Source organism: Ovis aries, chromosome 12 (genome assembly GCF_016772045.2).
Source record: "Ovis aries strain OAR_USU_Benz2616 breed Rambouillet chromosome 12, ARS-UI_Ramb_v3.0, whole genome shotgun sequence".
Lineage (NCBI taxonomy): Eukaryota > Metazoa > Chordata > Mammalia > Artiodactyla > Bovidae > Ovis > Ovis aries.
Genome location: NC_056065.1, coordinates 32,066,546 through 32,084,630, shown reverse-complemented (window position 1 = coordinate 32,084,630; position 18,085 = coordinate 32,066,546). Strand labels below are relative to the sequence as shown.

The following is an 18,085-nucleotide window of genomic DNA, read 5'->3' as shown; positions in this document are numbered from 1 at the left end:
CGGGCCACTTTTAGGGAATGGATTTCAGCTGATGAGAAAATGAAATGCTTTTCTTCTACTCCGTGGGCATTTAACAAGCTGTTTCTATTTTCATTTAGACCTCTCATAGACTTGGAAATTCCATCTAAGAAGAAACGTCAGTATCAGCCTCAATTAGACCAACAAACTCTCATTCGGTACATCTGTTTTCAAAGATGTTCAAAGCCTGCCGAACCATGGTATAAAGAAACCTCTTACCAAAGAGACTATTCTTTGCCATTTTACAAGATGGGTAAGTCAGATCAAGGGTTCTTATTCTCTGAGAGCAACTTTGCCTGGGTCACATTTGAGCATCTCCTGTGGGCTTGCTGTCTTGGGGAGCATGTCTGGGACCAGTCACACTGGCAGGGAGGGGTATTCACTTGTGTCTGGTGCAGGAAGAAGAATTTAGAGAGCTGCCCCTGGGCTACATCCTGCTTTCCTAGCTCCTCGTACAGGAGACTTTAAGGCTGAAAATTCATAAATGTCCTTGGTAGAAAGCAAGCTCAAGTCTGACCACTCCTCGGAGCCCCTTGTCACTTGACAAATTTGTTATTGTGCCATACTGTTGAAGGATCTTCCTCTCCTCATTCATTTTAAATGGATTTATGACAATTATTTAATATTTGCAGGTACGTTTCAAAAATTTTAAGTTCCCTCTGTAGTATTTCTCCATGCTGCAGCCCGTGTGTGAGTGCTGAGGGGCCAAGGCCCCCCACAGATATGACCCTGGGGAGTACACGTGGATAGGACCTTAAACTTGACTATATTCCTGTAATCACTGACACTTTGGATTTTAGTCACAGTATCGATTGCTCTATTGACAGACTTTCTAAATGAGTAAACCCCAGTACTTCTGGGGCTCTTACACGGTGGCAAGCATATATTTGGTCCTAACAGCTCTCTGCAGTAAATACTATTATTTCCCCCACTTTACAGTGACCAAGTTGCAGAGACAGCCCCAAGTCACAGAAAATAGGAGAAGCAAAACCCAGACCCAGGCCATTTCAGACACAGAATTCAGCCCTAGCCCAAGGTCTGCGCTGGACATTTAAGCTATTTTACCTCTGTCACAGCTGAGCATCACTTGAACTACTATCTATTCAACAGTTTTCTTTAAAATGAGCCATTTTTAAAAAAATCTTGAAATTAAAAATAACAAAACCAGTATAAGTATAGTGAGAGGAATAGGATGGGGAATGGGAAGAATCTACCCCTCTTTTTTTCCCCCCTGAACAAAGAGCTGCAGCCTGGAGGGAATGCCAGAGCAGGGCTGAGACTCAGTCCCAAGGGGACAGGAAAAAATAGCAATTGGGAAGAGCGGGAACCCAGCAGAACCAGGCAGATCTTGGGGAGTGGAGCCAGGCATAGGGTTGGTGATGGATGAAGCTGGGATTGGGGCCAGAGAGTAACAGGGCGAGTTGGGATAAGAAGCTGCAAGCACGCTAATCTGGGTTCTGGGAGGTGAGAGAAGTTTGGAGCCTGAGAAGAGAGGGAGCTGAGGGGATAGGGAGGAGGGTGAGGGCTGAGATAGGTCATTAGAGGAGGAGGTATGGAGTGGTAGGAATCAGGGCACCTTGGGAGTGTTGTGTTAAAGTCGGTTCCAGGTGGAGGACACCACCTGGGGCTGAGGTGGGATTAGAAAAGAGAAGGGGTGTTTGGGAAGCATCAGTGGGGCTCCCATCCTTGTAGAAGCAGTTTTTGGAGGCTGAGTGAGTGTGAAATCTATTTCCTTTGTATGAGGGAATCTAGGTGACCTCTAGTTTCCAAAGTGATGGTAAACACTTCTTTACCATTTCTCTGCTATAAGGAAGTCTTGTTAGACAGGCACAAGAGGTTTCTCTCTTGCTTATGTCAAAAGACAATTCCTAATTCTTTCGAAACCTATAGAATCAGGTGAATGCTTAGCAAAGAAAATACCCAGGCTAAGTGCCATGAGAGGAGCTAAAAGAAAGTCCAGACTATGATCTCAGCCTCAGGAAGCTCACAATCTAACTGGGAAGATGAGGCAATAATGAACCTATCAGAGGCTGCTGCTGCTACTGTTGAGTCACTAAGTCATATCTGACTCTTTGCAACCGCATGGACTGTAGCCCACACGGCCTCTCTGTCCATGGGATTTTCCCGGCAAAAAGACTGGGATGGGTTGCTGTTTCCTTCTCCAGGGGATCTTCCTGACCCAGGGATCAAACCTGAGTCTCCTGCATTGGCAGGCAGATTCTTTACCACTGAGCCCCCTGGGAAAAAGTACCAAGTAGAGGAGCAGCAGCTGAAAGATGAGATCACTGGGGCCTGGAGCAGCCAGAGCAGAATGCACCCTTGGGGACCTAAGCTTGATCTCGATGGATAAGACTTGCAGGTAGCAAAAGAAACAAGGGGACATACCAGAGGCAGTGGATGAGAAGAAGGGGGAGGTTTGTTGGGGGGCAGGGTAGCAGAGCAGGGAGGAACCCCAAGAGGACCAGGCCTGATTGAGCAAGATAGAACAGAAGTGGGAAGCCAAATGCAGATTGGCAGAGTGGGCGAGAGTGACTGGAACTGAAGAGGAACTACAGGAACCGGGAAAGTTGAATCTGCATAATCAGAGCCATTATAGGCTCAGAGTCAAGGGGGCAACCCAGTCAGCTTCAGAGGATGTTAGCTTAGCTTCCTCTGTCGGATGATTAGCTTAGCGTCAGCCTGTTGGACTGCTTAGCACGGGCAGAAGACACAGCCAGCAGGTGAGAAGAGCAGCTGGGAGGCGGTGGCAGATCCATGGATGGAGCAGTGCGAGGCAGTGAGCAGAACTCAGGCCTTAGAGTGCTACAGGCCTGGCACATTCTAGCTGTGGGGTCAGGCAGGACACTTGACTTTTCTGAACATTTCTGTCTATAAAACAGAGATTCAAAGTCTGCATTTTAGGATAGTTGTTAAAATTTAAAGTATTTGTCATGTGCCCAAAGTGCACTAACTGATTTACTCATACGTGTATCACACTCACCGTTGCAATGAGTCGTACTGTCCCCACAAAGTAGGTATTTTTACCAACTCCATTTAGCAGAAGAGGAAACAGAGGCTTAGAGACCTAAAAACCTGTTCAAGCAAGCAGCTGCTAAGTCATCAGTCTAGGTCATGTGCAGAGATATTACACTCCCAAAACTTGCTCTTAAACTGAACTGAGGAAGTTTCATGGGAAATGGGAAGAAGACTCATACTGCAGAGCCTCAGGAGAGAGAAAAGACAGTACCGAATAAAGAATTCACAGGAGAGCAATTAAAGCTAATTGCACAGCGTCCCACTTGTACTGCAAGATTGTTAAAGCCTCTGATAGAAATATGGAAAATATGGCACTTGAAAGTGTGGCCTAGGATCATTTCCTGCTTAGTGAGGTTTGAAGCCTGACCGATTCAAGAGATAATTTATGTTGAAATATTCAGGGCTCCGTTTATCACTCATTGAGGTATGTTAGTTTTCTATTGTGGAGTAACAAATAATTCCCAAACCCAGTGACCTAAAACATCAGTAATGATGATTTTTATTAATACCTCTCATCGTTTCAGTGGGTTAGGGTTTGAGAACTGCTCAGGCGGGCAGTTCTTGCTCAGAGTCTCTCTCAAGGTAGCAGTCTATGACAGTGAAAGCTTCATCGTGTGAAGGCTCAACGGGGGCTGAAGGATCCACCCTCAAGGTGGGTCACTCATATAGCTGTCAAGTCTGACGGCTCACGTGGTTGTCACAGGCTGGTTGGGGGCTGGAGTCTTGATGTCTTTCCATGCTGAGCATCCTGATGGTGTGACAGTTATCTTCCCCTAGAATGAGTAATCTGAGATGACGGTGGGAACTGCAATGTCTTTTATGGCTTAAATTTGAAGGTCATATTACAGTCAGCCCTGAAACGGTATGGGAGGGGAGTCGGACCCAAGGGCATGGATACCACCAGAGGGCAAGAATCATTGGGATCCATCTTGGAAGCTGGCAGCTATAAGATGATTCAGTTACTAGTTGACCACCCAGTACAAACTATCTGTCTGCTGGGAGTACGGTGACCAGGATAAACAAGACATCTGCTTTCATGGACCTGACATGCTAATGGGGGATATGGAGCATGAGCTAAGTCACTTCAGTCGTGTCTGACTCTTTGCTACCCAATGGACCATAGCTGGCCAGGCTCCTCTGTCCATGGGATTCTCCAGGCAAGAATACTGGAGTGGGTTGCCGTGCCCTCCTCCAGGGGATCTTCCCCACCTAGGGATTGAACCCATTGTCTCTTACGTCTCCTGCATCGGCAGGCAGGCGGTGTTTTTGTTTGTTTGTTTTACCACTGACACCACCTGGAAAGCCCATACGGAGCATAACCAAGTACATTTTAAAAAGAACTTCAGACTGTAGTAGTGCTGTTAGGGAAGTAAACAGAGATGAATGTAGCCAAGGGAGATTACTTTTAATACTGCAGTCAGGGAATATCTGTATATAATTTTAGCTGAGCCCTGGAAAATAACAATGAATCATATAAACAGCAGTAAGTGCTAAAGCCTGAAGGTTGGAAAGGGCTTGCATGTTTGAGGAACAGAAACGAGGCCAGTGTAGTTCGGTGGGTAGTCAGTGAGGGTGAGAGTGGTAAGATGCTTGGATTCTATTCTGAGAACAATGGAAAGACCTGGAATAGTTTTGAACAGAGGAGTAGCATATTATTTGGGTTTTAAAAGGATCAGTCTGCCTGCTGTTAGGACACTGGAGAGGAATAAGAGGAAGGGTCTGCAGATCAGTGAGGAGACTGTTTAGTAGTTGAGACCAGAAATGATGGTGACTTGGACCACCAGGCAAGACAAAAAGGAATAAATGGGTCCTGGAGATATTTTGGAGCTGACATCAGTTGAACTTGGTGATCGATCTGATGTGAAGCGTATTTTCATTTGTTCATACATATTCCTTCAGTAACTAATTCGAGAGTATAACTATAGGCCAGTGTGAAAGGTTTTAGCAACACCATGTGAAGCAGCAGTAGACCCAAAGTTTCTACATTCAAGGAGCTTCAGGGGGGGAACCAGCATAGAAATAAGCATAAAATTTCACTGGCCATAAGTCTTATGAAGCAGTTTATGTGGTATTACAAGAGCATAGAACGGTCAGAAAAATGACGAGTTGACAGCTGAAAGATGAGCTAAAAGTTAACTAGGCAAGAAATGGGAGAAGAGCTTCACTAGGCACAGTGTGTGCAAAGGCACTGTGGTAAGAGCACGGCATGGTTGAAGAACTAAAAACTAAATGTGTTGGAGCCCAGAAGTCAAGAAGGATGTGGCTAAAGAGATGACAAGGTCAGGGAGGGCTTGGGGACCTCCTTGGTGGTTCAGTGACTATAACTCTGCACTCCCATGCAGGGGGCCTGGGTTCAGTCCCTGGTCAAGGAACTAAATCCCACATGATGCAAGTAAGAGTTTGCATGCCTCCGCTGAAAATCCCACATGGCACAAGGAAGACTGAAGATCTCACTTGCTGCAACTAAGACCCAACGAAGCCAAATAAATAAATACTTTAAAAAAGAAGAACAAGGAGGGCTTTATGAGCCATTTTCAGGTTTGGGGTCTCTAGCTTGAGATTACTGGGAAAGTTTTGGAAAAGTTTTAAGGGGTTCATGCAGAGTCACTTCAGTCGTGTCAAACTCTTTGCAACCTTGTGGACTGTAGCCCACCAGGCTCCCCTGTCCATGGGATTCTTTAGATAGAATACTGGAATGGGTTGCCTTCTCCAGGGGATTTTCCTGACCCAGAAATCAAATCTGTGTCTCTTATGTCTCCTGCATCGGCAGGCAGGTTCTTTACCACTAGGGCCACCTGGGAAGCCCCCACGTTTTAAGGGGGAGGTGACACAGTTACAATTGCAGTTTGAAAAGATTACTCCAACCATGGAGAAGAAAAAGGGACAGGATGGGGAGTAGAGTGGAACCAAGATGGAATAAGAAGGGTCAGGAGATGACTGCAGGGGTTAGGCTGAAGGTTTTTAACTTCGGCTACACCACTTTTAAAAATCCAGATGCCAAGGGTATATCCAATACCAATTAAGTCAGAATCTCCTGGTGGGAGGAAGAAGGTCCCAGGCATCAGTAATTTGTGAAACTCCCCAGATAATTCCGTGTACAGCCGAGTTGGGAACCAGTGCTTCAGGCAGCTGATGATGGCAGGCAGTGAAACTGACCAGGGTACTAGGCCTTCCCCAAGCAATAGAAATTGACTAGAGGCCAGACAAGAAATTCAGGCAAGGTTTGTATTGGTGCTCCTGTGCTAGCTGCAGGAAGGAGCAAGAACAAGTAACAGGTACCCTTGTTTGGTAGATGGTAGAGCTGGTTCCTTTTATGGGATGTGAGTAGAGGTGTGCTCAGGGATCGGGCTTAGGTGTTTTGCCCACCTCTTTGGTGGTGGTGTGTGCAGGGGGCATGTGCAGTGCCAAAGCTCCTGAGATGCTCTTTTTGCTTCCAGCTCCTCAAAAGTAGCAAGTTGGGATTTTTGCTCTTTTTGTATCTTGTCCATAATTTCCCCCAACTGCCTGCATGCGGTTATTTTTAGTCCCTTTTCATTTCTTTGTACTAATATTTTGTTACTGGAGAAGTTTTTCCAGGTGTAAGCATTATAGCACTGCAGCAAAGGGTCCCAGGTGCCCAGTCTGTCTAGCAGCAGCACAGAATGCATGCGTCCCTGTATGCTAAGTCGCTTCAGTTGTGTCCAATTCTGTGACGCCATGGACCGTAGCCTGCCAGGCTCCTCTGCCCACAGGATTCTTCAGCAAGAATACTGGAGTGGGTTGCCATGCCCTCCTCCAGAGGATCTTCCCAACCCAAGGATTGAACTCATGTCCCCTGCCTTGGCAGGGGGGTTCTTAGTCACTAGCACCACCTTAAAGCCAGAGGAACCAGAGATCAAATTGCCAACAGCCGCTGGATCATGGAAAAAGCAAGAGAGTTCCAGAAAAACATCTATTTCTGTTTTATTGACTATGTCAAAGCCTTTGACTGTGTGGATGATAATAAACTGTGGAAAATTCTGAAAGAGGTGGGAATACCAGACCACCTGACCTGCTCCTTGAGACATCTGTATGTAGGTCAGGAAGCAACAGTTAGAACTGGACATAAAACAACAGACTGGTTCCAAATAGGGAAAGGAGTATGTCAAGGCTGTATATTTGCACCGTGCTTATTTAACTTATATGCAGAGTACATCATGAGAAATGTTGGGCTAGATGAAGCACAAGCTGGAATCAAGATTGCTAGGAGAAATATCAGTAACCTCAGATATGCAGATGACACCAACCTTAATGGCAGAAAGCAAAGAAGAACTAAAGAGCCTCTTGATGAAAGTGAAAGAGGTGAGTGAAAAAGTTGGCTTAAAGCTCAGCATTCAGAAAGCTAAGATCATGGCATCTGGTCCCATCACTTCATGGCAAATAGATGGGGAAACAGTGGAAATAGTGTCAGACTTTATTTTGGGGGGCTCCAAAATCACTGCAGATGGTGATTGCAGCCATGAAATTGAAAGACGCTTACTCCTTGGAAGAAAAGTTATGACCAACCTAGATAGCATATTCAAAAGCAGAGACATTACTTTGCCGACTAAGGTCCGTCTAGTCAAGGCTATGGTTTTCCATTGGTCATGTATGGATGTGAGAGTTGGACTGTGAAGAAAGGTGAGTGCCAAAGAATTGAGCTTTTGAACTGAGGTGTTGAAGAAGACTGTTGAGTCCCTTGGACTACAAGGAGGTCCAACCAGTCAATCCTAAAGGAGATCAGTCCTGGGTGTTCATTGGAAGGACTATGTTAAAGCTCAAACTCCAATACTTTGGCCACTTGATGCGAAGAGCTGACTTGTTTGAAAAGACCCTGATGTTGGGAAAGATTGAAGGCAGGAGGAAAAGGAGATGACACAGGATGAGATGGTTGGATGGCATCACCAACTCAATGAACATGAGTTTAGGTAAACTCTGGGAGTTGGTGATGGACAGGGAGGCCTGGTGTGCTGTAGTCCATGGGGTCACAAAGAGTCGAACACGACTGAGCGATTGAACTGAACTGAACCACCTTACATGGATTTTAGAGATACTTACATGGCAATTATTTTATAAACAACTATCAGGCAGGCAAAGGGCTGGTTTGCAAGAGACCTAACAGAGAATTATTACGAAGCTGAGCACTGATTGAATCGGGCTTTTGTTTAATTCAAGAAACTGACTCCTTGAAGGAGTATTTGGGGAAAGGCCTTTCACAGAATAAGAGAAAGTACTATTACAGTGTTTATCAAGGTGTAAGACTGTTTTTAAATCTTATCCATTTGACCAGTCTTTGTCATCAGACTTTGAGGGCCAAGTTCATGTCTAGATTAGCAATTTGCATTTCATGTTCAGTTCTTACCTCTTATTTGGGAACAACTGAAGAACAGATTACATACAGACCATGACAGATTATGGTTATTGACTAAGAAATTCCTCCTCAGTAAAAGTTCTTTCTCAGCACATAGGGGTCCATTTATTTGGGAAATATTTATTAAGCATTGACTATGTGCAAGACACAGTAGTAGCACAGTAGAAGAGAAGATTCTGTTCTCAGGGAATTTATAGCCTGGGAGGGTGAGATGGCCCCTCAGATGAAAGTTGCCCTTGTTTTATGCACCTTGGTGCCAAATAATTAAAAAACCTCATTCTTCCAAAATAAAATATATTCTTTTAGAAGCAGTGTGACACTTAGATTCTGACCTTCAGTTTTCTCACATGCAAAAAGGATAAAAATAGTATCTACCTAATATAATTGAAATACCTATATAAATAATTTAGCATCATGCCTGTACATAACATTAAGAAACCTCCAAAACTGTTAGCTATTACTAATGATCAAGAACAAACATGTGCCACAATAAATGTTTGTTTTTTTTTTAAAATAACTAATACACTGGAATGACATCTTTCACTGGGATTAATTTCTAAAACTAGAGCATAAAGTAATAATCATATATAATCAAGGTTATCCTTTAATAAAATTTAATTGCCCAAAGTGATAATATTAAATAATACTAAATCACTAAATCATTTGGAATACATGGGATTCTTCAGCAAGTTGGTTAAATTTTCTCTGTAGTTCTTAACTAATTTTTCACTTCATTTTTCAGCAATGCATTTAAAAGCAGTCATCACACACAAATCCACATGAACAATAATTTGACTTTGTCAAATGATATAGAAGTCTAAAAAATCATTTTAGTTCTTTCCATAATATTCCCCACCCCCAAATCTGTATAGTATATTTCAGACTTGATAGCACCCACCGTCAGAAGGCATATATACACACTAAGTGGAATAGCAGGAGAAATACCCCCCAAATGTTGCTGTGTTCTTAAAACATTTGCTCCCGAGTTTTCCTGGTTAAATGTACCTAATTCAGCTCCATCATAATTCTCATAACAAAGATCACTAAGGCTATCAAGTAGGATTCCTAACACTTCTAAACATCATTAATATATTTCCCTGGAATACAATGTAATCCTTAAGAAGGTCAGAGTTTTTATTTAATACAATAGTAAGCTTTGAGAAGTCATATGGTTACCAACTACGGACAGCATCACATTTAGTTAAATCTGATTTTTAAAATCTTCCAGAGATGGCATTTCCTGCTATATTTCCTGAATAAATGAAATGTTATTCATTCTTAATATTAAGAAATGTTTTATTTCTTTAAATGCTATTGAAGTGCTATGGAAGGTGGAGAGAACAATGAAAAGATTAGGGACTTTGGGGCCTGATAATCCTGGGTCAAATGTGGGCTCCTCCTCTCACAAGCCCTATAAACTTGGGAAAGTTCATTGGTCTCTTTGAGGTAGTGATAGTATCAGTGGGCCTCTGAGGATCTGTGAATTTTGGGAATAGCACTGTACCTGATAAAGTTTTTTACACTATCATGAAACATTCCAGTCTTTGGTCCATTAGGTGTAGATGTAATGATTGCAGTATTCAACCCAAACTCCTTGAACCCATACCTTTAGATAAGCAGAACTGCTGGTGACTGTAGCCAAGGGCATATAAAACATGAGGGCACTCCAATGGGTCTGTATTTAGGGATGGTAGCAACTACATTTTGATACAAACATGATACAAAGTGACCTATTAGGGCTTAAAGGGCCAAGGGAGTATCTAGAATTAGAATGTAAGAATACGAACTTATGCAATTTATTTCATTTTATTTACATTTTGGAATAATCTAATAACATGCCTCAATCAGAGACTGGACCACAAAAACAACCTTTTGATTAAGCCCTTTTCCCCCCCACATCTTTTAAATATATTCCTTGTTTTAAACCTTATAAATCACTTTGTTATTGTACACAATTGTTGCTGAAAAGACAGTGTGTTAAAACTGAGTAGGTCTTAAAATAAACCATTAATTTGTTTTATTTTCCAGATTGGGACCAGAAATTAGCCACAGTTTCATCGAATCCTAGACCACTCAATTCACTGCCAGAGCACTACTGTTGTGAAGGGAGGTGGCTTTGAAAGAAAGGCTTTTAAACTAAAGTAACCATGCCATTTTGAACAAAACATTTGGCATTCTTAAGTGGCTCCTTTAGACTAAAATGATGGTTAACAGAATTACCTTTAAGTGTGTATCCTGATGGCTACAGTCCTAAAAATATTTACGTGCTGCAAATTCTCTTCCAATCAGTTGGCCAGCCTAGGGCAGGGAATCAAGATCAGCCTTAAAGAGTTTGTCACCTGCATCTTAAGGCCCTACTACCAGTCTTGTTGCTAATGTTGCCAAACCATCTCACATTTAGTCCAGTGGTTACATGTGGGACCAGCTAAGGAGATAATTACATTTGTTCAATAACTGTATCACTGTTAGGAAAAAAAAAAAAAAAGAAAGAACCTAAAGATGTAGCCAAGGAGGAAGATTCCTGGCATCACAGACCCTGAAGGTGCTTTGGATGCAGAACCCAGTATGGCAGAGGGCTACTGTGAGAGGGTTAACTGAAAGTCTCCATACAGAACAATTAATATCCCTATACTGACAAGAAGAAAGCCTGACAACTAGGGATCAGCTCCCTAGGCAAGATGATAGAGGTTCTCTAAAGAAATGCTCCCATAGAAAAGAATCTTAAACATTCTGTTCCTTAGGGACTCCCCAAGCATAGCAGTTGGTCCCCCACTCATCACCCCAAGGTGAAGTCTATCAGTTAATAAACCACCCCCAAGAACAGTTATATATACACACATATATATGTATATATACACACAAATGTATTAATATACATACATCTCTACTGCCTTAGTCTTAAGTTGTGAAAAAATAAATCAGGTCCATCATCTAAATAATAAGCATGCCACAGACAAAACGATAAACATTAGAGGTATTTTTCAAAGAAATATTTCACAGAACTTAAGACAAGAAGCCTCCCAAATGAAAGCTTTGCTTATCTTTCTACTGGTTGTCAGTGGTCTATTTGTTGCAGTTTTTTCTGTTTTAGGGATATATGCTGACTTTTTCTAAACTTTTATTTTTCTCAGTTGTTTTTTAAAAATTTTGTTTATAGTGTTTTTAAAATTTTAATTTGGTCAAATCTCTACATTTTTTCCTTCAGGGTTTCCAAGTTTCCTGTTTTTCTTTAGAAGGCTCTAAGAGTATATATTTTCTGATATTACTTTTATTACTTAAAACTTTATAATTTAATTTTTATTCTATTATAAATTTCTATTCTATGTTGAGATTGTTTTGCTATCATTCTTTTTAATGTATTCTTTTCCCAGTGAAATGGAGTGCTTACATTACGTTCCCACATATGTTGCATCTATTTCTGGAACGTCTAGTCCACTTCCCTTACATATCTGTTCTTTCCCATGTCAGTATCACATACTTTGAGTTTAGTAGCTTTATACTGCTTTAATATCTGGTGAGTAAAAACCTCCTCTCTCAACACATTCCTTTTTCAAAAATATCTTAGACACTCTCACATATTCATTTTTTTCACCTAAGTTTCAATAATTTTTGTCCAGTTACAAGGAACACCATGGTGATTCTGGTTGGGATGGCATTAAATTCATATACTCATTTGTGAAGGGAAGGCATCCCCACTTAACTGTAGTAATACATAAAAACATATATACTAGGCAGGTCCTCTCCACACTGAAATATCTTGTTCTGTCGTTTATTTCCCTTCTACTAAGTTTTACAATTCAGAGTTTTGTTTCAGCAGTTGTTCTGTGCAGTCATTATGCCTCCTGAAACATATACATATTAGGCTACAGTCCTCATATAAAACACGGTTTGGCTGTTTGGCTTTACCTTCCTCTGGTTTTTCTTGCCAGCCTCAGCAGCCTCACCAGTCCCTTGCTGTTCTGTTCAGCTGCTCAAACTTTCCAAATTATTTCGAGCCTCTAGGTCTTTGCATATTGACTACTTTGTACTCCAGCCACTTATCTTTTTGGTCTGTTTAAATGCTATTTCTACTAAAGGCCTTCTCTGACCTTTCCCAAATTTAGATTAGGTTCTCCTGCATAGCGCTCTGGAACTTTTCCATCCTAGCATATGTTTGTTTAGCATGCTCTCCCCACTACAATAAACTTTAGGAAGACTGTGTACTTACTTATCACATACCTAATACCCATCATATATACTTGATCAACAAAAGATTATTTTAATACAGTTGCCTATGATTTTAAAGACTTAACTGTATCTGAAGAACATCTTCTCTCAACCAATTTAATTAATAACAGCTCACTTTTTTTTTAACTTTTTGGCTGCACTGCTCAGCCTGTGGCATCTTAGTTCCCTGACCAGGGACTGAACCTGCACCCACTGCCGTAGACATGCAGAATCACTGGACCACCAGGGAAGTCCACAAACAGCTCACTGTATTTGCTTCTGGGCCATTACTAAAAACACGTTTTAATAATGTGAAGCTTATAGCCCAGATAACGGACTCTAAAAACTATCTAAATACATTTAGTAAAGATAAAAGCCACTTAGATCCTTTCAAAGATTCTGTTGTTGAGTTTTCCTCACTTTACCCCACAGACTATAAAGGTAAAACTCTGTCTTATATGTACTAGTAGTATTACTATTATTTCTCTTATCAGAACAAAAACACAATACACAAAACATACTAGAAATAGTTGGTTCTTTTTAATCAGCTATTGATGGTATAATAAAATAAATTTAAGTGGCACCTAATTTAAACATTTAAAATAGTTCATTGAAGGATAATCTACAATGCAGTATGTTAAGCCAAATAGTCAAAATAACACCCTTTTTTTTTCAAGAAAGAAGAAATAAAGGCATGATCAAAATTACGACCAACAAGTTGGTTTCATTTGGACACTTATAGATGACTCTGTAGGCATACTGGCAGGCACGATGTTCAAATATCAACCCATCTGACTTCAGAAATAATGGTAAGAAAGCTATACATTTCAGAATTAATGTCTGAAATTAAAGAAAAATATCCACCAAATATCACAACAGATCTTTTAATGACTAAGTTTTTTAACATTACAATTGTTATTTTAGGGAACAATTTTTTTTTCTTTGAACATTTACCCAAATGCTCAATATGTTAAATAATTTACACAAGAGAAATAAGTTTTGTGTTCTGTACAAATTAGAGGACTCATGAATATAATCCCTTCCTACCACCAAAGCTCAAATTTGCAATGGTCTCAGCAGAAAATAAACAGTTCACAATTTAAACAGAATTTATAGCATTACAAAAATTTACAGGACTCCTCTCTTATCATTTTCTTTCGAACAACAAAGGTTACAGTGACAGAAATGAATGATCAGAATGTAAAAATATTTGTGCAAAACTGCATTAATTGTTCTTACCATTCAATAGAGGTAAAACCTATGAACACACAATAACAATAATGAAGAAAACTACACTGAAAGTAATTCTATTTTAGATTTCAAACAACATTGATTATATTATTACTAAACATTCAAAGAAAACGTGGCACCATGAGCAGCAGGAGCAACAAATGATTTGGCAATTATGCCAGCTAAGGAAGCTGACACTGGAAAATGCCAAAGTGTATCTCCACACCAGCCATCCATCTCAAAGACTGGAAACAACTGTAGGGCTTAAAACTCACTTCAATGTCTTTATTCTTGGAATTTGCAGATCATAAACGAAATACTTAAGAAAGTCCTTTCCCCGCCTCTCCAGGAGTGTTTCTTGCATCACTGGAAATCCTTAGAAGAGCTGAATCATAGATTCTCTGGATTTACCTACACCAATCCATTTAACTGGGAGGCAGAAAAAGAGGATAAGAATAGCATTAGTCCACGTATAATGTTCAATCTTTGGGATTAACAGATCCCCCACTTTTCTCAGTGTTACCATTTAACTTTCCCCCCATGTCTTTTGCTATCTTTTTCCTCTAATAGCAGATTATGCCAATTTCTAAACAGAATGTGCAGTCAACATCCAGGACAGGGCAGTATGCCTTAAACTTTTCCTGTATCAATTGTACAATATTTACCACTCTTCAGTTCCTAGTGATTAGTAAAATACTGGCCCAAACCAGCAGAGACCTAAAGAACCTTTAATCAGGTTCCTAATTAACTAGAAAAGATAGGCATCTTTAATAAATAGATGACAGCAAGAGGACACTGAAGTGACACTGTAACGTCCATATCTCACAACAAGTAGAAATATCTGGAAGAGAATACTATTTAATTTGCACAGCCTGAGAATCTGGCTACTGTACCAGTCTAGGGGAATCTCTCCTCATCGGCACGACATGGGCAAACCGTTATGGCGTTTTATAGATGTCACTGTTAAACTCACTGCTTTTTATATTTCAGAAGACACTGACGAAGTACAATGAGCAAACATGCTTACAAGATTTAATATCAAGCTGGGAGACACAGCTAGCAATATGGAAAACAAGATTCATGTTTGGAGATGAACCACAAATATAATCAGCAATATAAAATCAGGTTAAGTGAACAACAGATTTTATACAGAGGATATTTTCCACTCTACCTTTTGTCTCTGAAGTCTCAAACAGTACCAAAGGGAAAAAAGCAATGTTTTAAAAGACAGATTTCACATTACTAGTTCATAGCCATGATTTAGTTATGTCTAACTCCTTGGCCAGCTTATTTTCTTTTTAATAAAGAAGTTTTATTCTTTATTCTTTTGTTTTTTTCAAGTTGGATTTCCTATCTTCTGCATCTATTATTTCCTAAAATCTAGTCAAGAAACTTCACCAACTCTCAAGGGTGGCTTAACCTCAAATGGAAAAGAAATCACAAACCAGTTTTGATGGTAGTCAAGACAAAAGGATTTATTACTAAGAGGGAGAAAGAAATAAGAATGAATGTCACAGGGCAAAAAGAAAAAAAAAAGACTAACAAAGAATTAAAAACAGGGTCAAAAAGGGTGAGAGGTAATATATTGTCTTGAGGCATGTGAAGGATTACAGAAAGATATTTTATCCTTTCCTGGGCATCTGTGCAAATCATAAGTACTCTACAGAGGAATAATCTGTTTTATCCTATTTCAAAGATAGTTGAAATCAAAAGTAGAAAAAATAGTTGTTCATTAAGTATATTTACCTGGAATTTGAAGTTCATCTTCAATAAATCGAACATAGTTTTGTGCATTAATAGGTAGTTCCTTAAAAGTCCTTGCATTTGATATGTCTGTGTTCCATCCTGGGAGAGTCTTATACTGAACTTCAACTTTATTTAAGACTTCTTGGTTTGCTGAAAGTTAAAGAATAAATATATTTGCCCATGGTGTACACTGCCTACTGTCAAATGAGTTTTTAATACATCATAGGTTCACTATCTCTTACACTGAGCCAAATAATGTTTTGAAATCTATAATTTTTCAGAATTTAGGGAGGTAGAACAGTATACTATCTAGTATTTCATAATCAAACATATTTCTGCAGCAATAGGATTATTCACCCTAAGTGGATAGTGTTATTAATTCTAACATCAGTTCAAGTCAGGTTTTGCTGTCAAATGAGTTTCGGTGCCAAACTTACAACTTTCCGTTTTCAGAGCTTTTTAGACTTCCATACTATGGATTGGGGGCTATGGATCCATATAACGGCAGCAATGTCACAGAAAGAAGGTTTGCATACGCGCTCTCACCTGGGAAATCCTCTATTGTTTTTGTGACTGTATACAAAGACTTAGCTGAAAAATTTCTTCATTATCTCACATAACCAGTTTCTCTGTACTCCCTAATAGAAGCCGAAAATGTACTAAAACAAGAACAGTGTCTTTGACCAGAGGCTGTATAGTGGATGCTATGGTACACTGTCCAGACTTCCTCTTCAGGAGTCACACGCTAATCCCCCAGCTATGGGCGTACTGCCTGCTGAGAAGGCACAGTTCAGAATCGCCTCAGCGGTATCCCTGGAGCAGCCCATACCAATGACTAATCAAAATGAGGATATGAAGGACCTGCCTATTTATGTTAACTTGGGACTACTCTGGAGGACTATTCTAGTCCCAGAGTTTCCCATGGGACCAACTGAGGGTTTTTCATGGAACTTCTTGGCAGTTCAACTTCTGCTTAATCCTGCTACTTCTTTCCCCCTCCCTTACAGACATTGTTGCTCAGAGCGCTTGCGAACAAACTACCTACACATACATCTCTGTAACATAGACTGTTTCCCAGGGAACCAAAAGTAAGACAATTGGTGCCAGGAGTGGTCTGAGGAAGAAGGCTCTAGAATGGGGTGTGGAAGCTGGATTGTTGCCAGCAGGCTGGCAATGAGGATGATTGCTAGTGGTAGAGAGAGTACAGCCTTTGGCATGTTCTAGTAGTGCAACTGTTCACAGAAGGTGAACTGGGATGCATGGTGGGAGGTAAGGCACTGGCAATAGCTGACGTACTGAGAAATGAGCACAAGGGAAACAGCTCTGGATGGATGCCATTCATGAACTGGACAAAGACAATCAAAGGTTAATGGAAACACCTAGAGAGAATCTCATCTCCTACAGTGGAGAGCAGGAAGAGCTGAGGATCAGGCTTAGGACTCAATCATATAGATGGCAGAGCTCCAGAGAAAGCTGAACTCTCAAATCCAGCGAATCTGCTATGACAAGGCCAGATCCTGTTTGAGAAAAAAGTGGGACCCTGAGACTTTTGAGACATTTGGCTGAATCCTTCTACAGATTCGCTGATGGCCTGCAGATGGGCTGAGGCTTCCCCTGGCTTGAGGATGATGCAGAAGTCTCTCAGGGCCTCCTCTCCTGACATGCAAACATAAGTTGGCCAAGGAGTCACGGGGCCTGCTAAAGGAGGAGAGGAAATATATTCTGAAGGATCTGTGGGACTGAGCCAGTATTTACTAGTAGGAGCGAAAGGAATATGTACAGAACTGGATCCTAAAGGTACAGGATGAAAGGATTCTGCAAGTGGTGGAATAAAAAGTTTAATAAGAATATATGGATACACAAGTTCTCTCCTATGATCCATGGTACAATGAGAATGCATCACGTTAGGAACGTTCGTGGACATCTAGAGAAAGTGAGGGACCACACTAAGTCGCACTGCTTGAGACAGACCATAGAAAAAGAAATCAAGAGACTCAGTGGGGCTTCTCCTTTTAGCCATGATGGAGTATATGGTTCTAGACGAACTTTTCTAGCATAAATAACTGTAAAACTGGACAAAATACATGACAGCTCTTTCCAGGTAGCGGTCAATAGGTAGCACAAACTGTGGTCTCTGAGAGGAAGAAAACTCAAGCAATTCCTGAAACTACTTAACTCTCTGCCAGGGACAATTTCTTGATCAAGCAAAGTCAGGACACTGGAGTCAGTAGGGAATGGTGGTCCCACTGACCTGAGAACACAGATATCAGATTTCAGGAAAGCTGAAGCAGCTAGAATCATCAAGGGCAAGCATCAGAGAGAAGAGAGCTATATAGAGAGGGTGTTCCTCCGCCAGAAATGGGTATGAAGGTACCATGGCTAAAGCTCAACTATACATACACGGTCCCATGGGAGGCTTACCGGATAGCAGCTGTCACACAGCTGAGTGGGACAAAGATTCTAGAGGTCAAGCAGTGCTGGTGAAAGGGAAGGGACAGGGTA

General features: G+C 40.9%; 2 protein-coding genes across 4 annotated transcripts in view; one reads left to right on the top strand and one right to left on the bottom strand.

Moving 5' to 3' along the window:
• Positions 1–15,159, top strand: part of SPMIP3 (sperm microtubule inner protein 3) — a 50,984-nt gene extending 35,825 nt beyond the window's left edge. The window contains exons 4-5 of one of the 3 annotated variants that reach the window (XM_042257177.2): positions 99–271; positions 14,828–15,159. In XM_042257177.2, coding sequence (XP_042113111.1) covers positions 99–271; positions 14,828–14,850 — 196 coding nt within the window. In that variant the 3' untranslated portion in view covers positions 14,851–15,159. Of the gene's footprint in view, positions 1–98; positions 272–5,375; positions 7,033–10,429 lie in introns of those variants that run through there. The other 2 variants (XM_042257176.2, XM_060396394.1) reach the window with 2 other exon arrangements.
• The window catches only part of ADSS2 (adenylosuccinate synthase 2), a 32,286-nt gene continuing 27,326 nt past the window's right edge, over positions 13,126–18,085 (bottom strand). The window contains exons 12-13 of the mRNA XM_027976332.2: positions 15,584–15,733; positions 13,126–14,266 (exon numbers count right to left, since the gene is read on the bottom strand). Coding sequence (XP_027832133.1) covers positions 14,214–14,266; positions 15,584–15,733 — 203 coding nt within the window. The 3' untranslated portion in view covers positions 13,126–14,213. The remainder of the gene's footprint in view (positions 14,267–15,583; positions 15,734–18,085) is intronic.